This window comes from Larimichthys crocea, chromosome VIII, assembly GCF_000972845.2.
Source record: "Larimichthys crocea isolate SSNF chromosome VIII, L_crocea_2.0, whole genome shotgun sequence".
NCBI classification, from domain to species: domain Eukaryota; kingdom Metazoa; phylum Chordata; class Actinopteri; family Sciaenidae; genus Larimichthys; species Larimichthys crocea.
In genome coordinates this window covers 2,041,696-2,066,467 of record NC_040018.1, presented here as the reverse complement: position 1 = coordinate 2,066,467, position 24,772 = coordinate 2,041,696, and the positions used below count along the sequence as shown (strand labels likewise).

Below are 24,772 nucleotides of genomic sequence, written 5' to 3'. Positions count from 1 at the left end.
TTGAGCGGCTAACAAGTGACGGCTAACGTTAGCTCGTCTGGTTAGCTCGTCGGCTAATACGGATGAGTAGTGTCAGCCTCCTAGCTGGCTAACGGTGGTCTGTTAATAAATTATTATCAGTAAATAAATAAACAACAATGCTGGACAGCAGACTTAACGTCAGGGTTGTGTTAGGGCATGAAAAGCTGAGCAGCCGGCTAGTTGGCCAAGTCATGGCGTTGAGCTAACGTGACGTTAGCTCCAGGCTTCAGAGTTTCTGTTTCTGTTTTTTGTGTCCAAACTGGATTTTATGATTTTTAAACCAATTCATGTTTATGTGTTTTTGAACTCAGGAATACTCAGAGGACAGTAATTCAGAGCCCAATGTGGACCTGGAGAACCAGTACTACAACTCCAAAGCCTTGAAGGAGGATGATCCCAAAGCAGCTCTCAGCAGTTTCCAGAAGGTGGAGTGGTCCTCCGTTTGAAAACATCTCTGCTCCTGCACCGATCTGACTTATTTAAAAAGTGTGTGTGTGTTTTCAGGTGTTGGAGCTAGAAGGAGAGAAAGGAGAATGGGGATTCAAAGCACTGAAACAGATGATAAAAATCAACTTCAAGCTGGTATGCAATCATTTATTTATTCATACCTGCTCCACCAGACATGAGTTTTCAAGACGTGCATTTTCTTTCCCCTTTTAGACCAACTTTCCAGAAATGATGAACAGGTACAAGCAGCTTCTCACATACATCAGAAGTGCTGTCACCAGGAATTACTCAGAGAAATCCATCAACTCCATTCTGGACTATATTTCTACCTCCAAACAGGTACGGAGAAACAATGCTGACAGGTACAAATGGAACATTACATGAGAGGGTGTGATTTACCGTCATTATTGGCACAGCAATGCTTACAAGCTCCTTGTCGTGCCAATAATGACGATAAAGCACACCCATATGTGAACGTTTTGGATTGTACAACATTTATCAACTTACATAAAATACATAATCAAAATATTTTCATATTTTGGGACAATTTGCTTTGAAACAAAACTTTTCTTTTTACTCAGCGTTTCTGTATTGACCTCTGTTTACATGGTGATACACGGGGTATGACTAATAATCACATCAGTAGCACGCCAGTTTACTAGTCCAGCAAGTAGTCCGAGCCACAGAGTAGATTTCTAGTACCGTAAAGGCTCTAGAAAAACTACCTTGCTAGTTGAGTCTTGTGGTGACCAAGATATCTGAAATCTGATATCTGAGACATTCAAGTCTGTGAACTTCACATGTATTTTTAGGCCATTTTTAGCACTGTACTTGCAACTCCCTGCTCAGCTGATGTGATCCAAACATTTCCAATAACTCCACAGCGTTGTAAAAGTCCAAAAGTCTAAATGTATTGAAAAAAGGTCGATGTAATCATGTCATCCATGTTTTTATCTCACAAAATATTCTGCTTCAGTCCATATTAGTTGACCTTTAGTCCAAACATTTTCTCTGCCGTCACTAAACTGTTTGATCGACGTGCTGCGACGAAGTACACACCTGTATGAACAAGGCGGTCTAACAGCTCCATAAAATCCAAAATATCCATTTATTACTTTATTAAAAGTTGACTTCCATTGTACTTACTCATATTTATTAACATGTTATATGTTTTCAGGATGGACAGTGTGGAGATGGCGGAGTAATATTTTTTTTAGTGCTGATTTTTAGAGGTCTTTTTAATTTCTTGTGTTTCTAGATGGACTTGCTACAGGAGTTCTATGAAACCACGTTGGAGGCTTTGAAAGACGCAAAGAACGACAGACTGTGGTTTAAAACTAACACAAAGGTATATACAAAGCGTCTTCGCTGATCTCGGGTCTTACGTCATGATTTTGTTGCAGAACAGGTGATAACAAGCAGTTTGTTGTCTTTTTCTGTTTATTCCTCACCGGCAGTTAGGGAAGCTGTACTTGGAGAGAGAAGAGTACGGGAAACTGCAAAAGATCCTAAGGCAACTTCACCAGTCATGTCAGGTAACTTTTTTTGACTGTATATGGAGAAATACATCTTCTTGGTTTGGCTGCTCAGGTTGTTAGTTGTCAGCTCATGAGACTAAATAATTCCTGAGTTGAAGCATATGCTGTATTTGTGTATTAGTCTATATCTCTGTAGATAATGACCTAAGAAATTCTGTTTTCGTGACATCTACAGACAGATGATGGGGAGGATGACCTGAAGAAAGGCACACAGCTGTTGGAGATCTATGCTCTGGAGATCCAGATGTACACCGCACAGAAAAACAACAAGAAATTGAAAGCCCTGTATGAGCAGTCACTTCATATTAAATCTGCCATTCCTCACCCACTGATAATGGGCGTTATCAGAGGTATGATAGTGTAGCATTGTCTTAATTGTGACTCTTAGACTATCTATTGTCTTGGCTGTTTGCTGACTGCCCCGTGCTTGTTTGCTCCTGACCAGAGTGTGGTGGGAAGATGCATTTACGAGAGGGTGAGTTTGAGAAAGCTCACACAGACTTCTTTGAGGCCTTTAAAAACTATGACGAGTCCGGAAGCCCAAGAAGGACGACATGCCTGAAGTACCTGGTCCTAGCCAACATGCTGATGAAGTCGGGAATAAATCCTTTTGACTCTCAAGAGGTATGAAACTAACTCTTACTATGTGTACATGTACTGTATGTAAGAATATGAAATATAAGAGAACCACAGACTTGTGGTTGCCACATACGTTTCTGCAGTTTGCAGTTGATTTTCTGATAAAGCACAGACTGTTATTATCAGAATGATTTGCTGAAAGTATTTGAGTTATTTTTTTTTGTGCTTAATCAGTTGACATTTACACAAGTTTCCATGCCTGGCATAACTTCTCACATTTTTGTTTCCCAAAGGCCAAACCGTACAAAAATGACCCAGAAATTCTAGCAATGACAAACTTAGTAAGGTAAGCATGCATTCATGTGCTAATAAACATTTTTTGTTCCTTTGTTTACCTTAACAATCTGTTTAAGCTGCAGAAAAGGTAAATGTACTGTTGTCTGTTATAACATTTCACACACCAGTTTTATTCTAAGATCTTTATCCCAACAACTGTCGACCCAATTGTCTAACCTATTTGTCAGTGGGAAGAACAAAAGTAAATGCAGAGGTCATTTGGGTAATGACAGTTTACTTTCTGTTTCAAATAATCCACTTAGATGTCAGATCATATAATTATATATCGTTGTTACGACTACAGGCTCTTTATTTGTGAATGTATAAAGCCACCTACTCCATGCCTAAACATCATGTCACTGTGAGGAGAGAAGAACTTTTTAAAGAGTCGTTTAGAGAGATGTGATCAGCTGTGATTGTCACCAGACCTTAACTGGGAAACTCCGCCTCCGTCACGTCGTGACCGTTACATCGTTATGGTCCACTCTCCACGCGTCTTCAAACCCCACCACGAGTGTATCAGGAGCATTTTGCCCATCAGACTTTGTTAACATGTTCAGATTTGGTTATTGTTCCTGGTTTATGTCCTTCTAATTGTGAGTTTAAACATTTAAATGTGCTGCATAAATTGTTTCCTTTTCATCTGTTTTTACAATCAGAAGTTTGCACGGGATGTTAATTTTGTCTGTCTGAAGTAGAACAACTGCGTATTCTCGGCCCACCCCTGGGATGCTTCTGAAATGGACCATGGCGGCTCTGGTGGTGTTTGAAACACTGACTAGAATTATTAGCTTTGGCAGCCACGCCGCACCTCGAACACATCACATCTGTGCCCGGTGGAATTTAGCTGTAAAACATTAACCAGTTGCGATAATAAACTATCCAGAATCCATCCTGCATTTTCATATAAGAAAATTGGTGAAGAAAATGTTATTGTTGATGGGCAAAACTATAAAAATGGACCTAGAGTGTTAGCAGTAAAAAACGTTTGGAATGTTTAGTTATCTCTTGAACCCAGATGCCTTTTACTGTGTGGCCTTTGGTCAGTATTTCAGCTTCTCATTGGTGTGTGCAGTATGTTCATAGCTTTCAATGGATGGCGTCATATCATTTCCTCTTAGTACAAAGTTATACATTAACAACATTAATTGGTCTTTATATCATCCATGCAGCGCCCCGTCAACATTAGTGTACATTTCACAGTATTTGTATAAAATATGAAACATGACTGGTTTCTTCTCTAAGCCTTTAGTTGTCTTCTGCTTCCTTGTTTGCTCTCTTTTGTCCTCGTGTTTATATAAATAACAGGCAGTGTCTAAGATTGCTCAGGTTCCATGCATGTGTTTAAAATCTATATTGCATAAACAAGAAACTAACGAACGCCCTCCCAAAACCAACAAGAATAGTGTTTACAGAAAGACTAATATTTTTGGTATTTGTTTGACAGCTATGAGGATGAGATTTTTCGTGGAGGTCACGGAGACACAATGTATGTAGTATAACAACACTCGACTGTTTTTCCTTCCAGCGCCTACCAGAACAATGACATCACTGAATTTGAGAAAATCTTGAAAACAAACCACAGTAACATAATGGACGACCCCTTCATTAGAGAGCACATAGAGGGTGAGTGGCGAACGTGACTTCAGTCCACACCGTGATGAATGTGTTGGCGTGTAGCTGATCATGTGATGTTATGTTGCAGAGCTCCTGAGGAACATTAGAACTCAAGTACTTATCAAACTCATCAAACCGTACACGAGAATACACATCCCTTTCATTTCGAAGGTAAGTCCACGTGATCAAAAAGCATCCTGTGACGTTAACTCTCTACTTTCCACTCTGCTCTTGTTCCTCTGGATTATTATTATTAGAGAGTCATATGTCATATTTTTGTCAGTTGTTTTAAATGGATTAATCATAGTTATTTTGATTTATGTCATTTGTATTGAAAGCTAATGCGTCATATCAACAATGAAAGCAGTATTAGGTTACATTCAGATAGAAGCTTGGTCTGGCTTTGCAGGGTTTAGTCGTAAACAATGTCTTAATTAGCATATATATATATAAAATAAGAAATTACATATATTCAGCCAGCGTGCAAAATGATTTGTTAATAATTTGAGCATCTTCTCACATCTCCGGTTCATCTCTCAGTACACACGGGAGTCGTTAATACTTATGCTTGTTCATGCTTTTTCAATCCATTCTCTGAATTTACTTATTAGTTTAAACACTTGCATGATAGATTTTATCCACAGTCTGTGGTCTGTCACATGTAACATAATATTTGGGACCTACAGTGTGAAGCCACACGAGTTGACATGCTTTGTTTTTCTTGCGTATGTGAGGCCGAGTGTGTTTTCTTTGTTTTTTTCAGGAGCTGAACATTGACGTGTGTGATGTGGAGAGTTTGCTGGTGCAGTGCATCTTGGATAAGTAAGTTTACTCCTTCACGTGTCTGCTAAGAAGTCGAAGAAAAAAATAAAACGGCCACCTTCCTGTAAAGAGTTCCTCATATAAACAGTTCCTCGTTCCTCATTCATCATTTTGGCTGAGTCATGAGAGTCATGCGGTATGAATTGACAGTACATGTACTTAATAATTGTCCTACTGTAACCCTGAGTTGGTATTTACAGCTGCACATCCCAGGTTCTACTGGTTCTTCTGACGCAAATGACTTGGCCGGCTTTTAAACCACCAGATTGTTTTGTCTAAATTGTTATTGTTTTTAATGTTAGGGATGCACCGATCTGCTTTTTTCACCTCTGATACCGATATCTGAGGTTTAGTATCAGCTGATACCGTTCCGATACAGAAAACCAGCACGGAACTACCGTAACAAACATTTTGTTTACTCAGTTCAATGAAAATTTCTATAGGTGCTTGATTAAGTTGGTTGTGTTGTAACTTGAAAGTTTTACCACCGCCCCCTCGGAACATTTACTGCGTGGGTATTGCATGTAGCCGTCGAGTTTTTTGGCTGAGGTGGTGTGAAAAAGTTCCAGGTAGCTGATCCTTTCACTCACTCTATTTTGAAAACTGTGGGCTTCCGCACGGCGTGTTGCTTGCGTACGACGTTACTCACAGCGCACAGCATAGAATTAAACTGAATAGATCGGCCAATATGGGTTGGCCCATTGTCACTGATACCCGATTTAGAATTTTCTTCAATATCGGGGCCGATACCAATTGATTATTGGATTGGTGCATCCCTAGATACAGTTTAAACACAAGAAGACTCTAGGAACTATTGAACTGGCATTAACTATAAGAGCTTGATTAAGTGTGTGGACTGACTTTTATAAGAAACTGTATTGATCCTGCACCAGGGAAATTCACTTGATATAGCAGCTTACATTATACAAGGTGGATAATGAAAATGCTTATAAATAAATAAATAGGGTCGCCCTGGTGGCTCAACTGGTAGAGCAGGAAAGTCCTTCCTGCAGCGACCCAATTTGAATCTGGCCTGTGGTCCACGGACGTTTCCTTTGCTGTGTGTCGTTTGCCCTCACTGTCCTTTGCTCTCCTTGAAAGTTGAAAGCCATCCAGAGTTACGAGTGATGGGGCACATGATGCTACATTCTCAATATTCCATCTGTAGCCTGGTTATCTTCCATCTTATTGAGTAGATATCTTACATTCCTCTTGGTAACAGACAGTACGCATGGTTTGTACCATCTTTTCCACTCCTGGTGTTCATATCCAGATCTACGTCCCTGTCTCCTTCTCCTCACTTCAGCTTTCCCCAGAGAGTACGCTACCTAGTGCTAACAGGCGTTTCTTAAGTGTAAACAAGAGAGCCGTGGCTTTTTTTGAATGGGCCACCTGATATATCATAAAGGCAACTCTCTCATCTCCATAGTTGCAAGTCCACGTTTGCACACATAACAGATGGAGGTTGGTGTCAAAATAAACAAGAAAAAAGTCCTAAAAATACTAAAAACACATAATTGTTCAGACGCACACAGCGCCATTGTAAATGTACTAACTTATGACGTCCCAGAGTTGCTTTATTTATTTTTATTTCAGTGTGTGTCTACTCTGCTTACTCTGTCTTTTTGTGTGTTTTTTTCTCAGCACAATCCACGGCCGGATCGACCAAGTCAACCAGCTACTAGAACTGGACTACCAGAAGAGAGGAGGGGCTCGCTACACAGCTTTAGACAAATGGACAAATCAGCTGAACACACTCAACCAAGCCATTGTTAGCAAACTCACATGATGGCATGTAAAAAAAAAATCAAGAGGAAAGGAAAAATGGCATGTTTTAATACATCCATAAAGTATGCTACTGTGCTTCAAGTATATCATCCGAGACAAGATACACAGCACAGTCTTTCACAGAAGATTTCAGGAACCCCCTGAGAACGTGTTCAAACTGTGTTGTTTTGTGGTGATGAGAAGGAAATCACTTGACACTTATTTTTGTTTTTCATGTTCCTGATTGGCAGATCTTTCCATGTGCAAACACACAAATGCTTCAGTTGTTAAATAAGAATAAAAAAAATGTGTATGAAAACTTGTACACAGTATTTTAATGTATACTGTTGCCTGTTGGTAATAAACAGATTTCCCTCAGCACTATAAGGATTCAGCTGCCTTTGACTAGTAATTCAAGAATCCAGTAGCAGAAGAGAAAGAGAAATTAAACAGGTCTTGAGAAATTAAACCCGTGCAGCTAAATTAAACCGTGCTAAGAAATTAAACCTGTACAGCCAAATTAAACTGTGCTAAAAAATTAAACTTGTCCCAAGAAATTAAACTGTGCTAAGAAATTTAACTTGTGCAGATAAATTAAACCGTGCTAAGAAATTAAACCTGTGCAGATAAATTAAACCGTGCTAAGAAATTAAACCTGTGCATATAAATTAAACCGTGCTAAGAAATTAAACCTGTCCCAAGAAATTAAACCTGTTCTAAGAAATTAAACCTGTGCAGCAAAATGAAACCGTGCTAAGAAATTAAACCTGTGCAGATAAATTAAACCTCTGCTAAGAAATTAAACCTGTGCAACTAAATTAAACCGTGCTAAGAAATTAAACCTGTCCCAAGAAATGTAACTTGTGCAGATAAATGTAACTTGTGCAGATAAATGTAACTTGTGCAGATAAATGTAACGTGCAGATAAATTAAACCTGTTCAGAGAAATAAAATCTGTGCAGATAAATTAAACCTGTTTTAATTTAATACAAATAATAAACATGCACAGATCAGTCTGCAGACACTGAAAGAGAGTCAGGCTAAACATGTTTTACATTTTTGTGTTTACCGATGACGTGCTTCAGTTTCCACTCACTCTGGTGTGTAAAAAGCTCTGTGGGCCTCGTCGCTTTCCGTTCCAGGTGACTCCCATTTCTGTGCGCACTGACAGACAGACAGCGGCTCTCTGCTCACAGTCGAGCCAAAGCTACAACACAGCTCGTAGTCTGTGGAGAGAGAGCAGCGAGCTGACGCAGCAGCAGCAGGCGGAGGAGGAGGAGGCGACAGGCGGCGGCGTCTAGCAACAGTTCGCGGAGAGGTCCGGTTAGCGGTTAGGAGGAATTGGGTGTGAGTGTCTCCAAACGCGTTTAGTTTTTCTTTTTCACAATGAAGAAATTAAAAAAGCCCACATCCTGACGTCCGCACTGTGGTCAATGACGGTCTGTGGCGGCGTTGGTGACTGACATGGACACTTGTGATAACAAGGTATTTATAAATTAAATGTTTTTTTGTGTGTTGTTGTTGTTTTTGTTTGTTGTTGTTGGGGGGGTCTTTTGCTAAAGCTCTAGCCTGTATTCTCGCCGAGGCCCAACATCGGACACGCTATTTAACGCCGCTCCGTTATGGTAATTAGAAATGTCAGCGCTATGTTTAGTTGGGACTTAAATTAAATTAACTATTTAGGTCATTAGCAGCGGTAGATTTGGGTGTTTTGTCATGAGGAGGGGTGGAAAGCTGTGTAAGTGCAGTTACCCCCCCCCCTCTCTCTCTTCATTTAGCTGGCGAGCTAACCCAGCTAACGGTAACCGCTTGTTGTTCACAACAACAAAAAATAACAGAATAAAACGTTTTATTTCCTCACAGTGCGTCTGTTTGTGTCTAAATTAACAACACGCTTCATGTATATTTACATGACAGCGTTTCTTTTTGTGTAACCCATAGAAATAATGAGCCCAGGGAGTGTTAGCTCGGCTAGGGCTAGCGAGCTAACGTTGGAGCTAAATATCACAGCTGTCATCTGACGCTCGTTGTTTGGGTTACATGCAACAGCTAGTTAGCTGTGTGTGTGTGTGTCACATTTAGGAGAGAGGCAGGCTTCATTAATTAAAACTAATCAATTAATTAAATAAAATAGGTTTCAGCCCCGGTAGGGATGTGTGTGCATGACAGTGTTGTTGTCAGGAGAGAGCTGGTTCTTCTGCATGCATGACATTCCTCTGACGCTGTTTGCAATGCAGAAAGTTTAGTTTGGATGTGGCTGGGTTTGGTGTCCCAATGCATCATATTAACCCTGAGAAGTAGCAACACAGTGTTTGTTTGTTTTCTGGGACCACTTGCGTCAAATTTCTTTAGATTTAGATATACTTTATTCATCCCACCACGGGGAAATGTATTTGTTACAGCAGCAGAGGAAAGTGTGGCGTACACTACAGAGTTAGAAAATGGTAGAAAAGGCAAAAAAACAGACAGAAATATCTATATATCTATATCTAATATTCCGTTATTCATGCGTTGTTCCCAGCAAACACTTTTACTTCTCTTTATTATGAAATAACGTTAAGAAAACAAAACAAACTGTGTCTTAACAAATGACACTTTTATACACATGAATTTACAAGTAAACAAGCTAAGCGGACATATAAGTGTAGGTGTTATGATCGGGCAGGTAGGTGAGAAAATAAGATTAGATTAGAAATACTTTATTCATCCCACCACGGGGAAATGTATTTGTTACAGCAGCAGAGGAAAGTGTAGCGTACACTACAGAGTTAGAAAAAAGTAGAAAAGGCAAAAAAAAAACACGATAAACAGACAGAAATATTTATAACCTACACAATAAACAAGAAAAACAATCAACCTTCAAAACAGACAAGTACTGAGTATTGTAATGTAAAGTCACCATAGTGTAAGAAATATTGCAAAGAAAGTGACCATGATACAAATAATAAATATTATTGCAAGAGTAGTGACCATAATATAAATAATATTACAAAAGTAAGTGACCATGATATAAATAATAACTGCAAGGTATAAATGAAATAAAATAGAAAAAAAAAACAGGAGACTACACTTGATTAACAGCAACTAAAAAATGTGTTTCCTCCTAAACTTTGTCAAAGCTTTTAATATACATGCTCTGCTTGTTCCCCTGCTTTCACTACAGGATGAGTAGATACAATCAAATAGTGTTCAAAAGCAACCGGTGTGAGAATAAATGCCTACACAAACAAGAGGCTTGTGAGATCAGTAGCCCACCCGGTCTAATCGCTCCGAGATCTGTCATCCCCCCACCCCAACAAATGCACATCTGGGTCTGACCTCATTCCCTCTCTTTTTCTAGTTCACAATCCCGGCTATTCTCGCTAACGCAACAAAGACACACATGGTTGAATCAAGAGATGGATCCTCTATTTTCCTTACTTTAAGAAAAAAAAAAGTTTGTGGTTTTTCCGCAGAATTCATGATTCACCACAAGTGCACCTCCCTCCTCCATGCTATGGCTTTGTGTGTAATTAGCTTATCCTGTAGTACTGTCCCTCCTTTATCCTCTCAAACTTAATCCTATAACAACACCCTATCAGCTATACTGTACAGATTCAGACCAGCTACTGTTTGCCTAAACCTTCGCAGACATACCAGTGTGGGCATGGGGGCTACTTTTATTCCTGACGGTTTGTAATCTTTCTTTACAGCTTACTGATTTAGCTGTGTTTATATGGGATTGGATCTATACATTACCTAAGGAAAAGTGAGAGAACCACCCACAGACAGTAGCAGCAGGAGACAATAGCTGTCTGTGTGACATCCACTGGCTTACACTGATGCTCTATTCATGCATCCCGACCACTGTTTGAGAGAAGTGAGGGGGCGTCTTTGTACCGTGAACCCTGTCACCTCTCCTCATCCTTTTTTGCAAAAAAAGTAGCTGAATTTATTTAAATGGGACCTGTTTTGGACAGAGATGCCACCCTCGGAGGTTAGACCATCACCACTGTCAGGTCAAAGCGAGCGCTCAGAGGTGTGCAAGGTGCTGCCAGACAGCAATGGAAAAACTCAGATAAGGACAAGACATGAGGGACAGTTGGTTTTTGTCTTAAATTAGGTCCCTTTTTTAACTTTATTATTTAGAGTAAGAAAATGTTGCTCATTTTCCTGACAGTCTGCAAGCATATTCAAATGAAAGTTAATGTATTTATGACAAACCTGACTTTAAAATAAGGATTACTACATTTAAAAGGGGTGTAGCACAAAGTGTGACAGGTTTGTTCTGTCGCCTTTCATGTAGGATACAGTATTGTCCATTAAACAATAGCATGTTTTAATTTTCGGTTTGGGTGTCATCAGAAAACACAGGCTACCCACTGGACGCAACATCAAAGTTTACTAAAACGTCATGGTTTTGTAGCTGCACAATCGGTGAAGTAGTGCTGAGTTTATAGTTTATAAATTGAAGAGACACGAGATGAATTTCCTTCTTTCTCGTCTGTGGCGTGTCTCAGAGCAGAATAATTGTCTGAAGTGGCTGATTGAGCTCGGAAATATTTTAGTGTTTTAGTCACCAGATGTGTAATCTTTGGCCTTTCTGTGGCTCGCTGTATCATTTCCTACAGCCTGACTGTTTGCTGAGCGTCCAGGTCATAAATCTGGAGACCCGTTAAACCAGACTGACCAGGAGAAGACCTCCAGTTAGTGCATTATTATTCTGCTTCCCCCCCCTGCTGTAAATGTTTCAGTTTTATTTTCTTTTTTTTTGACAGACTTGGTTTGTTGATTGATTTATATAGCTTTGAATTGTATATTTTGTGTTAAGTTTTACACAGGAAAAGGCCTTTATTCTGAGTTCAGCAAAGCTCTCCTGAAATCTAATGCAACAGCGGTGCTTAGGCAACCAGGCGACAAAGGACTCCTGTCAGTCTTTTCCACCATCGTCTAGTTTTCGTCTTGTTCCTCTAGTTTTTTCACGAGTCTGAAACTGGTTAAAAACTAAGATCCTTTTTAATTAAACCTATAAAATAAATGTACTTAGAGTATAAAGTATATTTTATAAATATCATAAAGCTGGTCTTTATCTGTTGGCGGTCTCGAAAGTGTCAAAGGATTTGAGGGAATTGAACGACGTAGCATTAAAGGCCTCAAACACCAGCTGTGTGTTTTTAATGTTTCAGCCATAGCTTAGCATTATAACATTATACATGACAAGTTATAAGCTCCTTTTTTAGCTTTGAGATACAGAGACTCACCTCATCGTCGACTAAATTAACAAGAAGCTTGTCAGTGTCTCCTTTTTTTTGGACATGTTGTGTACTTTGCTTAGATCCTCTGGCATTTTGTCTGTGGCGTCATCTTCAGACTCGAAAAGGTTTTTATGTCTTTGGTGTTGAGGCCTGATACCGTTTTTATATTGGCTGTAGGCACTCAAGACTGTAAACCAGCTGGAACGTTATGAGGAAATGTAGTGCTCAGATGTGATTACCACTAAATAAATGAGAGGTTGGATCAGTCTGCTGGTCCACTCTGTCTCTGTCAGGAACTCAGTAGTGCCTAGGCATACTGCTCAAGTTGTGTCAGTAGTCTTAATCCATTCAGAGATATTTTAACAAACCTACCCAACAAATAAAATATAGGTACGTTTTCATGATTATGTTGATATGGATTGGAGCTTCCGCCCTACAACAATCCTATTTTATGGGTGTGGAGTGGCAATAACAATAATAAAATGATATCATCTGTTGTACCATGTACAGAAGTCAATCAGTGCGTTTGATAAGACACAGTCAAGGAATGTGACGACCAACTTAAGCAACTTTAGGAGCAGCAATTTCACAAATAGGCCTCTGCTCTTAGGCCGTAGACATTTTCCTCACTAATATGCATCATTAATTGACACACAGTGTGACGGTAATGGCTGTTCGTTTCTCTCTGCAGGATGTGAAGCTTTCAGCTGAAGTGGAACCGTTCATCCCACAGAAGAAAGGTCTCGAAGGATCCCTCGTCAGCATGAGTCTTTCTGGAGAGGCAGGTGGAGGAGGAGGGGGCGGAGGTATAGGAGGAGGCACCGGAGGGGTGGAAACCACTCCCATACCCAGCTACCTCATCACCTGCTACCCTTTCGTCCAGGAGAACCAACCCAACAGGTACTGTTACTCTGGGAGGGGACATTTGGGAATGAGTGAAACTCTAAAGCCAGTCGCGTCAACTCTTCATGATAGTTGTGGATTTTACCAATGCTTCTAACCATTCCCTGTGGCATTGTGGGAAGTCTGGTGTCCCCAATGTGCACCACGCAAGAACAATCTGCTCTCTTCTGGACCTTTTTTAATATTCTCGGATTAACTCTTTTACCGCTCTGTGTGCTTTAAAAAGAAGAAAAAAACTGCTTCACAAAAGCATTCACGACCATTCAAAGTCCTTTTTAAACTGTGTACCGAGTTAGAGCCATTAGACGCTCTGTAGTTTAAGGCTGCTTAATTATGAATGGAAAACCTCCCCAGAGTTTACATGGGACCACAGTCTATGTTTCCAGTGGCTCTTTCTTTGTCCAAAGTGATCTGCTGTATCCTGCGCACATCCGTTCTGTTGTTTCCTTCCTCCCTATTTGAATGTAAGGAAGTGCTCACTATAGTAGGCTGGCTGTTAAAATGTCTCTGGATCCTTATCAACGTTTCTGCCTACCATGTACACACCCCCTAACAAACCAACCATCGTGCACATCACTGGGGAATTACAGATGTTGGACTCAGGCATCACCCCTCTCTTGCTTACTTTAATCACTGAATGTCTAGAGAAAACAAAACTCATGGATGTTTTGAACATGCAGTCCAAAAAACTTTCCACGATGTTGTAACTCAGGATGTGATGATCCTTTTTCTTTTAACTATGTGTGTGAGTTTCTTAATATTGATTCTCTGTCATATATGGCAGAGAATGGTGCACACTTATATTAAAACAACATTTGACAGTTTAGAGCTCAGTGTTAAGATGATATCATTTGCATCACAGCCTCGCCTTTATGGTTTAAAACTACAAAATCCAGCATTGCTCATTGAATTATTTGCTTTTGGCTGAATGAGAGGAATTTAATAAATAATTTAACATGTTATTTGTTTACTGCTTCACAGGCAACATCCGATGTATAATGGAGGGGAGCTGCGCTGGCAGCAGCCTAACCCCAGCCCCGGTGGTTCATATCTGGCCTACCCCATCTTGTCTTCCCCCCAGCCTCCTGTCTCCAATGACTATGCTTACTACCAGATTATGCCCGCTCCATGCCCACCAGTGATGGGCTTCTACCAGCCCTTCCCCGGCACTTACGCAGGTCCCGTGCAAGCCGGGGTGGTCAACCCTGTCTCTGCAGATGTCAGTGAAAGACCACTGCCTCTGGGGCCAGCATACGGGATGGCCAGTCAGAGGGGGAGAGGCATGATCCGAACTAATGTTCTCCCAAAGGTACAGAACGGCCTCATTGTGATGTTGTCACATTAATGTCATCCTCAATCTATTTAGTGAGCATGCCCCCTGCATCTTTCTCTTTCTCCTGCAGCAGCAGTTGGGTATGTGCCAGCCTCCAAGGGGTCGCCGGCCACCAACCAGGAGTGTAGCTGTGCAGAAGGAGGTGTGCACCTTTGTGCCTGATGGTAGGACCAAGACTGTCATGCTGGTGGATGCAGCACAGCAGACTGGTAATAATAATGTGACAATAGTTTAGGATACATACAGGATGTATACAAGCAGTGGGAACAAATCTATTTGTGTATTGCCAGCATCAGTGATCGTCTTCATTCCTGTGGTTGAGTAGAGCTGAAGGCCAAAACATTCCAGACTTTGTTTAGTAAGCTGGTTTACCTGAGACAATAATCTTTTACTGTCAGTGAGGAAGTGGGACACAATGCCAGTAAGCTTGTTGTCTGGTCTTACTGGTTGATGATGCTTAACTTCTACAAGAACAGGAATGCAGAGTTTCTGGTTTCTGTGACGTCATGAATGATGTCTCTGTTCACCGCAAAGCTGGTGTGAATAGTTGAACTACTGAGTTGTTGTTGTTGTCACTGCCAAATGTTAAAGCTTATACGGTTAGGTCAAAGTAAAGTTTGTGTTCAATGTGTCTTCATTGATTCATTGACAGTATTTATCATGCTTTTTACGTCAATGATTGCAGCAACAGCATCGGCTTCATTTCACTTTGCAACACTGTGAAACAGGAAGTTCATGTTTTAGATCTAAGTTTTTCCTGCTTTGTCTCCAGATTTTCCCGGTGAGGTGTCTGGGCGGAGTGCCGCAGAGCGAGGTAGTCCCCTGCTGTGGAAGAACCGAACAAAGAGAAGACGGGCGTCCCATCCAGGAGAAATCTACAACGAGCAGGGCGCCAGTGAAGCAGATATAGACAGCGACAGCGGTTACTGTAGCCCCAAACACAACCACGCGACGGGAGTGACACAACGAACAGCAGAGAATACAGCAGCACCCACGGTAAGTCGCCTACCTGGTATCGGCGTCAGACTAAGCCTCATGAATTTACACCCATCTCCACACTTTAGTAGTGCTGTGCAAGTACTTGGAAAAGTTCTTCTGAAATCTGACCTGTTAAGCCCAAGATGCAAGCCAGGAGGTAGGGAGACAAACATTAAGTAAAATACTATTACTATTGTAACAATAGTAGAGGTGTAGATATATCAAGAAGAAGGACTAAGAAATATTATTTGTATAGCAGCAGAGCAAATAACCACGGCAGGGTAAAGTAGTCGTTAAATTACATATGCATGTGTATATTTAACAAACACTCTATGTCAACTTGTCTTTCTTTTCTGTTTTCTGTGCTGTACAGGGAGTCGAAGCAGGTGTAATGACAGGTAAGTTTAATGCATGTTTTTGAATGTGGGGTCAGGAATCTCTCCTTCCCTTCACGTCTTCACACCGTGCTTTCATAGCCATGTTTCTTATTCATAACGTAATTGTGACTGTCGCCTGTTTTTTGTTCATTAGCAGGTACCTGGGTAAATGTTGCCTCTCAGGCTACCCCAAAGTCCTGGGGGGACAGGAACGGCCAGTTTCACAGAGCAGACCAGAGGAAGAATCCTGAACAGAGAAACTTCTCACAGGTACGGTCAATACAACTGTAGCAGACGCTGGAAAATATACATCAGTCAGGGAAACTATAACTATAACCAAAAATAGTAACGCAGAGCCACTTGTGTTGTCTTGTATGTTGCATCCTGCAGTGCCATGCCATGTTTCACTCACTTGATAGTTTGTGCACAAATACACAGAGGGCAATAAATGATCAAATACCAATCGTACCCCTGTCTAACTATCTGTGTATCTCTGCCTTTCAGGATTTCCACGGTGGCTATCAAGGCCGTGTGCCACCCAACCAGTCAGAACAGAGGATACAGCCAGCGGTGGTTCCTGGCACTGAGCTCACCCCAGAGCCCCTCTACTTTGAGGTAAGAGAAGGTTTCTTGTGAATTTCATTGTATCAACACCACATTGTTACCATCACATTCATTATAGTTTTATCCTAAGCAGAATTTATTTGTTGCGCTGAAATGTTTTCATCATGTTTGTCAGGATGAAGATGAGTTCCCAGATCTGGCTACAGGAGGGGTTGTCCAACGCAACACCAAACCAGAATCTGCTCCATCCCAGACGCATACACAACCTAAACTGCCCAAAAATCTGGTAAGAGATGGCATTTTCTGAAGACAACTGTCTTTTAAAGGATCTCTCTGTCAAGTGCTGATTGTTTGCAAGACTTTCTACAGGTGTGTGTCTCTCATTGTCAGATGATTTGAAAATGATCTAGATACGTACCTCACCTTTTTGTGCAAAAATGGTACCATACACTGCAACTCAAAGTACAAGTATGACTTATATACTTTATTACTTATTTCCTCATTTTTTTATTTCAAATACTGAATCAGAGTGACCGCAGAAAATAATCATCTTCTATTACACTAACAGCAGTAATCATGGGCTGTGATCTACTTGGCCCATCCCTAAAACGCTGCTGACTGGGTGTCTCAGTTTCCAGATCAGGGTCATCACTCTGAATCTGGTATGGTATTTTAAATAATGCTGTATGGGCACTCTAAATAAAATGGAAGACAACTGAGAGAAGCTCAGAGATCTAAATTAGCTGACTTACTTTGTGCCTTGTGCAGACGTTACTGTCTGTGTACAAGTTGCTGCCTTAAATTAGAAGCAATGTCTGCAAATGTGACAGGCGGCCTTGCACACACTGGTACTGACTTTTTATTTTTGTCAGTGTGTGAATGTTGAGGTGTGTGATTAGGAAACATTGCGAGCCAGAAAGAGAGGCGACATTAGGGTCAGATCTGTGGTTGTGAATCTGTGAAGTCGGAAGTCTGAAGTCAAATCTCTGACTCTAGTATCAGTTGATCTTTCTACCCATGCTAACACTTATTTTTGTCTCACAGCTGGATAACCTACCAGAAAACTCCCCTATCAACATTGTGCAGACACCGATCCCCATTACCACCTCTGTTCCCAAGAGGGCCAAGAGCCAGAGGAAGAAGGCTCTGGCTGCTGCCTTGGCCACTGCACAGGAGTACTCTGAAATCAGCATGGAACAAAAGAAATTAAAGGTCTGCTCGTTTGGGTTCACACTGAACAGTTTGAATGTTAGCCCTTGATTCATCAAATCTGATCCTCAGCATCTTTATCTATTATCATTCTTATCGAGCTGTATTTGCCCTTTTTTTTCCACGCCCGGCAGGAGGCGTTCACCAAAGCAGCAGGGAAGAAGAGTAAAACCTCTGTCGAGCTGGATCTGGGAGACATGCTGGCAGCTTTGGAGAAAGAGCAGAAGGCTATGAAGGCCAAACAACTCACCAATACCAAGCCACTGTCTTTTACAGGTATTCACTGATTCGACAAGTGGAAGTACACATTTTTTTGTAAAGTAAATGTCGTAATGATCGCATGAAAACATGCTAAAAAATATATAATCGGACTCACCACCTGATTTGTGTAGCTGATCTTTGTCCGTTGTCCTTCTCCCCAGTTGGAACAACTACTCCATTCCACGGTTCAGGCTCAACCAGTGTGCCGTCCATGTTGAAGGGTCATCAGCAGCTGTACTCGGCCACACATAATTCCCTTGATTCCACCGCACCGCGAATCAAGAGAGGGAAGGAAAGGGAGATCCCCAAAGTAAAACGACCAACAGCCCTTAAGAAGGTTAATGATTTAAGTTGAAATGAATCGTTTAGGAGATGTGGGAGGGAGATATTGTTTACCTCCATTTAAAAATGTATCTTTGAACTATAAGTGCCTTTGTTTTTGTCCTTGACATTTTGGATTTGTTTTTGTGTTTTGACAGATTATCTTGAAGGAACGTGAAGGGAAGAAAGGAAAGTCAAGTGTAGAACAAGAGTCTTCAGGCCAGGAGGAGCACGGGGAAGAGTGTCTACATTTTACGGATGATCTCCCACGAGAGCCTGCCTCCCAAGAAGGTATGGCTAATTCATTATCAAGCAGGTTTATCTTTAGTTTTTTTTTTTGTTTTTTTTTACCCATGAGATATTTTCTAATTGTAATTTCTGCTTTGTAACACAGATAATGGTCTGAGCATGCCCAGTGATGCATCCCTCTCGCCGGCCAGTCAGAACTCTCCATATAGCATCACCCCAGTATCCCAGGGTTCCCCTGCTAGCTCTGGCATTGGAAGTCCCATGGCTTCAAACGCCATCACCAAGATCCACAGCCGACGTTTCAGAGAGTAAGTATGCACTCTTACCCGACATGGAGTGAGAAACAGAATGTTGAAGGGGGCATATCTTTTGTCGAATTCCTCTGCATTGTAATCTAAAAAATGCACAACGTGGTGGCAAAAAATGGTTCACAAAGCAAATACTTCCCGTCCCACTCAAACATCACAGAGCTTTGGCTGTGAGAAGCGTACTCTGAAAGTTGACGGGTGTTTTTAAAGGCGGGACCGTACAATAAAGGATTGTAGAGTATGGCAAAAATGGCTACCACATTGTCCCTTCTCAGCAAAAAATGTATGCCAGTAGTGACAAACACAGCTTTGTCCCTCTGTGCCCTCTGCTGTAGGCCTATTGTCTCAGCCCACCCATCTCAAACAGATTTTGCATTTAAAGCGTCCAGAAGGCTTCTGTGGCCAAGCTCCTCCTCTCAGCTCTGACCTCCAGGACACTTGTTCCTCAGGCCACACTACGTCGACCGTCCGATAGACATTTCATCAAACCACAAAGCTGCTGGGAGTATGCATGAGAGGCTGCAAGGCTTGATTCAGAAAAAAAGGGTCGGAGAGCCACAAAGCTGAATAGCAGAAGCAGCAAGCAGTTAAAGTTGTCATGAGCAGCTGGATAAACTTTTCAATGAAATGTCTGGTCAATGAAATGGAAAAACAGTTTAAAAATGGCCATCACAATTTTGTAAATCCCTGTTGGACCAACGCTCCAAAGAAAAACAGCAAATCTTCGCAATTTAGAGGCTGAAACAGAGAATGAAAGTTATTTTAACGATCGCTCAGTTAGCCAAATTAATTGATCAATTAATAAACAAATATCTATAGTCTTGAATTCATCTTTCACAGCATTATTAATGCTTATTTACATTACTCTAATGGCACCGTTGTTAGCTTGGTAGCAATCCAAAAGATGGAAACACTGCTTTGAACGTCTGTAACGTCCATCATTTTTTCTCTTCCCTCCTTCTGCAGGTACTGCAACCAGGTGCTGAGCAAGGAGATCGATGAGAGCGTGACTCTGCTGTTGCAGGAGCTGGTTCGCTTCCAGGAGCGGGTCTACCAAAAAGATCCCACCAAGGCCAAATCTAAGCGCCGCCTGGTCATGGGTCTCCGAGAGGTCACCAAACACATGAAGCTGCATAAGATTAAGTGTGTCGTCATCTCTCCCAACTGTGAGAAGATCCAGGCCAAAGGTAAAGAATGTGGCAGTATCATCTCCGGCATCATATTTTATCAGATTGTCTAAAGTGAAAACGTATATAAAGCAGCTTTAAGTCGATATTTTTCTCATAATGTGTCAAATAACAATGTGAAAGGGGGTCGCTTGTAGTGATGAACCTACAGAGAATTATCACCCAAAATTTATGGAGAGTTTAAGCTCATTGTTTAGCTGTCTGTCCCTGCTTTGGTTCACTTTCATTAAAGTTGAAAGAGAGCAGAATAAATATCAAACTAACATTCATCAGGTGGCCACAAAAACAACTCTGAATGATTATATACATATCCAGCAGTTATGGAGGAACATGAATAACTATAACAAGTTGTCCATATTATTTTAAAAGGTTATGATCTTTTCATTCAGTGTTGTGATCACAGCTTGTATCCGCTGCCCTCAAGTGGGCAAGAAGAAAAGCTAATCAAACACACTAACTCAGAGGACAATGACTTTGTACAACAAACCGAGCAGTCGCATATTAATAGATGATTTCTGTAGCTCCAAAGTTCAACTTGAAAATGGAAAACAGCTTCTGCACTCTTATGTTCACGTCATTAGCTGCTATTTTCTCTTCTGTTTCTTCCTTTTTAAAAAAATGTTTTTGTACTTTTGAGTCTCTAATATTTTACGGTGTTGCAGGTGGTTTGGATGAAGCTTTATACAATGTAATCGCCATGGCGAGTGAGCAAGAGATCCCGTTTGTGTTTGCCTTGGGCAGAAAGGCTCTTGGACGCTGTGTCAACAAACTAGTGCCTGTTAGTGTGGTTGGCATCTTCAACTATTCTGGAGCTGAGGTAAGGCACTCCCAACCACTAAAACACTTTATTGTAAAAAATGTCTGTTATTACTTATCTAAGCATCAGGTCTATCTTAATGTGGTGAATGATTGATCAAATAAAATATAGACAATAGGTCAGTAGTTTGAGAGAGGTAGAGATGCATAGGAAACATCTCGGAAACTGACTCTTTCTTACTGACTTCTTTTAAATCCTTCTTCTTTTAGGGTCTCTTCAACCGACTGGTGTCTCTGACAGAAGAGGCGAGGAAGGCCTACAAGGACATGGTGTCTGCTCTGGAGCAAGAGGCAGAGGAGGCTCAGAAAAATGAAAAGAAGGTCCCGTATCAGATGGGGCATTATCGCAACCACTCTGCTGCCTCTGCTGTGTCCTTCTGCTCCATCTTCTCTGAGCCAATCTCAGAGGTCAATGAAAAGGAGCATGGTAAGCTCCCTCATTTCACTCTGCTGTTCGTCTTTGTCATAGTTTGTTACCTGTATCAGTGGTGAAAGATGTTGCTCCTGTACTCTTTTCTAATGTTGCTGAGATTAAAAAAAAAAAAAAAAAAAGGAGTATAACAAATCTATTAATTCCTTCAGACATCAACTGGAGGAATATGGTGGAGACGTCAGATGCCCTGGAGCCTGTAGAGCCTGAGCCGAGTCGCCCTCCACCTTCCACAGCCAGCCAGAGAAATGGCGAGGCTCTGGCCACCCCCAGCATCGCTGCTCCTTCCACCACTGCTCCCCAGCCCAAGGCAGCACCCCTGACACAGGGTACCGGTGAGAGAGACGAGGTCCGTGTGGACGACCGGCTGGAGCTGGCCTCTCAGCAGAGCACAGAGACGGGCTCGCTGGATGGGAGCTGCAGAGGCCCGCTGAACTCCTCCATCACCTCCACCACTTCCACCTTGGTCCCCGGGATGTTGGAAGAGGCAGAAGAGGAAGACGAGGAGGAGGAGGACTACACTCCTGAACCTATTTCAGTGGAGGTGCCCACCCTCAGCAGCCGTATCGAGTCATGGGTGTCGAAGACCCTGGAAAACCTGCAGCTGGGAAAGAGCCAGGAAAGCACGGAAGAGGAAGACGAGGAGGAAGACGAGGAGGAGGAGAGGGAGCAGAGTGAGGACGAGGAGGATCTTGATTCGGCGGACATCACAGTAACTGTGATTGAGGGCAACGAGCAAGTGGAGGCAAAGAAAGTCACGGGCTGATGTCGTCTCACTTCTTGCATACAGTCATTCCCTCTGTCCTGTTGCACTCACACACCCCTCTTGACAGCAGCCAGCAGCTTTTTCCTCCTTTTGTCTGTAACCCCTGACACCAGACATAATCTCAGGTATCCAACCCAACTGACCAACACAAACACAAACACACACACACACACACACACACACACACACACACATATATACATATATATATACGCACACGCCATTAACACATTACAGAGAAACTGACCAACTCACAAACACACAGGGTCACAGACCAAACGATAACTAACACGAGTTGAAGGATTAGGAGTTGACACCAACACAACACCCATCATGTAATTTAAAAAGGATGCCCTCACTTCTTCTTCTTCTGCCCATAACCTGCAACACTTGAATTCAGAGGAAAGTCTTTTGATTTTTCTCCTCCGAAGCTGAACTCTTTATTTTTTTTTTAGAGTCAGGGACGTTTTCTGGGAGCAAGTGATGAGCGCTTAAGAGAGAGGGGGGAAAAAAAAAAGAAATGAACTGCTGTCTGTAGCTCACAGAGAAGGGCGGTCCCATCTTACTTTATACAGAGCTCAGGAGGTTTACAGCTCTGCAAGTATTTGTGTGTGCGTGTGCGTGTGTTTGTTTTGCAGGCACATAGTTTGCATTTATTTTGCTGTGTTCATTAGCTTTATCTTTGTAAATAATGTGTGTATCTTGTTTATTTCTTTCACCTAACTGATCCACGAGGAAAGGAGACACGTGCATTTCTTAATTACTGCTTGGTTGGTATTTAGCTTTTCCTCACAGAATATTACAGTGTCAGGGGTTCTTGTTTTTCTACCAAAACCACTCCCACCCATCAGTCTTCAGAGTTTTTTTTTTTTTTTTTTTTTTTTTTTTTTAATGTCCAAATAATAAGTGGCCCATTCTGTATTCAGATGATTCAAACGACTTAACTTCTAAGAAGCAAAAGAAGCTTTGTGTATATAACCTTGTCTATGTGGTTCTACTAAAAGTATATAATGGTTTGTCATATTGATCTTGCCTAGTGTGAAACTATTTGGGGTTGTTTTTCCTCTGACTGGAATTGTCTTGAGTTCCCAGATGCTGCCTGTGCTTCATATATAAAAAGAAAAAAAGAAAAGTGCTCTTGTTTTGTTCTCTCCCGTGGTGTTTGTTGTCTGATAGGGAGTAATGACTGTTTTTGGAAGCCTGATTATCAAATATATCAACACTGAGATCTTTTTCCATCCACCTAGAAAGATTTGTTGTGTTGTTTTGGCAAGAAGGAAGTTGGACACAGAACTCAGAAGAAGAAAGTCATTAAGTCAATGTTGTTTTTTTACCAGCATCAAGTCTTTTTCCTTAGAAAAATGCCTCTTAAATAACTTGGAAAGGAAAAGCAGGTGTTTACTCGTATTAAGGCAGTTTAACAATTCCCAAGTAAAGTTTGTTTACAACTAAAATGAATCCTGGTAGAGCTCTTCTAGATTTTATAGACAGATTTTGTGGGCACCCGGCTACAACCACAGCGGCGAACTCAAACAAGTCGATACAAATATGATAAACCCTTGTAAATACAAGTGTACAAAGATATTTTGCGTTGTATTAAAAAAAAAAAACAATCATCCTGTTCTTAAAGCCATTTGATAGTTTTAACATTTAAATCCAATTTGATAACGCTATTTGAATCATGGTGAGACTTCAGCCAGTCGATGGTGATGCGGTGTGTGTAAATGCAGTATGTCGGGCTGTATGCAATGTGAAGCCCTAAGATGGGAGACGACAGTGTACTGAATATCATACTTGGGATTATGAAAGTATTTCTAGTTTGATTAAAAAGTACACTGTGTGTGTGTGTGTGTGTGTGTGTGTGTGTGTGTGTGTGTGTGTGTGTGTGTGTGTGTGTGTGTGTGTGTGTGTGCGCTTTTTGTTGCTATGACTTCCATCAAAGTGTTTGAAGTATGTTAATCGACAGCAAGTGTGTTTTTTGCACTATGTAAATACGTACTGGTAAAAGGTCTTGTAACTAATGTGAAAAAAAAAAAGCAAAACAAAAAAAACGGTTCAATGAAGTACTTTTTTCAGCGTGTTCCTCGTCTTTATATGGATATTTAAGACCGTCTCCTTCAGACTGTACATCACTAGCAACATTGTTAGAGGCTGTTTCTCATAATCCTGTTATCACTCTTAACCTGTATGGACTGATGATTAACATCATTAAAATGTTGTTTATGTAAATCTTTTGACTGATGCCTCGTCTTCTATCCACCGTTTGTTTAATCGGCTTGCACGCAGTTAGATTACAGTAGACACGTAAAGTTAATCTGCAACTAGTTTTATTATAAATGAATCATTTTGGACACATTTATGCCAGACAGTTTCTCTTAAATATGATTCTTTCTTTATCATATATGACAATTAATTAAATATCTTTGGGTTTTAGTTGGATAAAAGAAGCTATTTGAAGTCATGTTGGACTTATTGCAGTTTTACTGAATGACCAGCAGGAAGGGACAAAGTTCTGCTGTGCACTATCTGATGCACTCAGCCTTCTCTTTTTTTATTATCACTCACAGTTATCAGGCTACCTGTAATTAATTTATTTAAGATAAATCCTGAAGTCAGAAATAGTTCTTCACTCATGAATCTACCCTGTAATTACAGGTGTAACTATAGAAAGGCTGCTACACACTGGCTGCTGTTAGATAGTCATCTTTT

At 41.1% G+C, this 24,772-nt stretch overlaps 2 protein-coding genes across 5 annotated transcripts in view; both read left to right on the top strand.

The window, feature by feature from the left end:
- The window catches only part of cops2 (COP9 signalosome subunit 2), a 58,974-nt gene extending 51,772 nt beyond the window's left edge, over positions 1-7,202 (top strand). For both annotated transcript variants that reach the window (XM_027281165.1, XM_010732591.3), the window contains 12 exons: positions 333-446; positions 526-603; positions 682-807; positions 1,727-1,816; positions 1,926-2,003; positions 2,182-2,356; positions 2,452-2,630; positions 2,879-2,931; positions 4,450-4,547; positions 4,627-4,709; positions 5,302-5,360; positions 7,005-7,202. In XM_027281165.1, the coding sequence (XP_027136966.1) occupies positions 333-446; positions 526-603; positions 682-807; positions 1,727-1,816; positions 1,926-2,003; positions 2,182-2,356; positions 2,452-2,630; positions 2,879-2,931; positions 4,450-4,547; positions 4,627-4,709; positions 5,302-5,360; positions 7,005-7,149 (1,278 nt within the window). In that variant the 3' untranslated portion in view covers positions 7,150-7,202. The remainder of the gene's footprint in view (positions 1-332; positions 447-525; positions 604-681; positions 808-1,726; positions 1,817-1,925; positions 2,004-2,181; positions 2,357-2,451; positions 2,631-2,878; positions 2,932-4,449; positions 4,548-4,626; positions 4,710-5,301; positions 5,361-7,004) is intronic.
- A 1,053-nt stretch (positions 7,203-8,255) lies between these two features.
- On the top strand, positions 8,256-24,292 carry secisbp2l (SECIS binding protein 2-like). 3 transcript variants are annotated; one of them, XM_019278496.2, is made up of 18 exons: positions 8,256-8,612; positions 13,053-13,261; positions 14,246-14,573; positions 14,671-14,806; positions 15,370-15,593; positions 15,949-15,973; positions 16,107-16,222; positions 16,457-16,567; positions 16,692-16,802; positions 17,561-17,728; positions 17,860-18,001; positions 18,148-18,323; positions 18,466-18,598; positions 18,702-18,864; positions 19,831-20,051; positions 20,714-20,868; positions 21,078-21,294; positions 21,450-24,292. In XM_019278496.2, the coding sequence occupies exons 1-18, from the start codon at positions 8,592-8,594 to the stop codon at positions 22,061-22,063; spliced, it is 3,270 nt and encodes a 1,089-aa protein (XP_019134041.1). In that variant the 5' UTR covers positions 8,256-8,591; the 3' UTR covers positions 22,064-24,292. The 3 variants fall into 3 exon arrangements, with proteins under 3 accessions (XP_019134041.1, XP_027136970.1, XP_010730876.2); XM_027281169.1 differs by having other exon boundaries at positions 14,668-14,761; XM_010732574.3 differs by having other exon boundaries at positions 8,257-8,612; positions 14,668-14,806.
- Positions 24,293-24,772: the final 480 nt, after the last annotated feature.

Excerpts from the sequence above, each read along its gene's own strand:
- secisbp2l (XM_010732574.3), top strand. The coding sequence starts at position 8,592 with ATGGACACTTGTGATAACAAG. Across the intron at positions 16,803-17,560 it reads CTAAACTGCCCAAAAATCTG|CTGGATAACCTACCAGAAAA; the intron begins GTAAGAGATGGC and ends TTTGTCTCACAG. Across the intron at positions 18,599-18,701 it reads AGAGCCTGCCTCCCAAGAAG|ATAATGGTCTGAGCATGCCC; the intron begins GTATGGCTAATT and ends TTTGTAACACAG.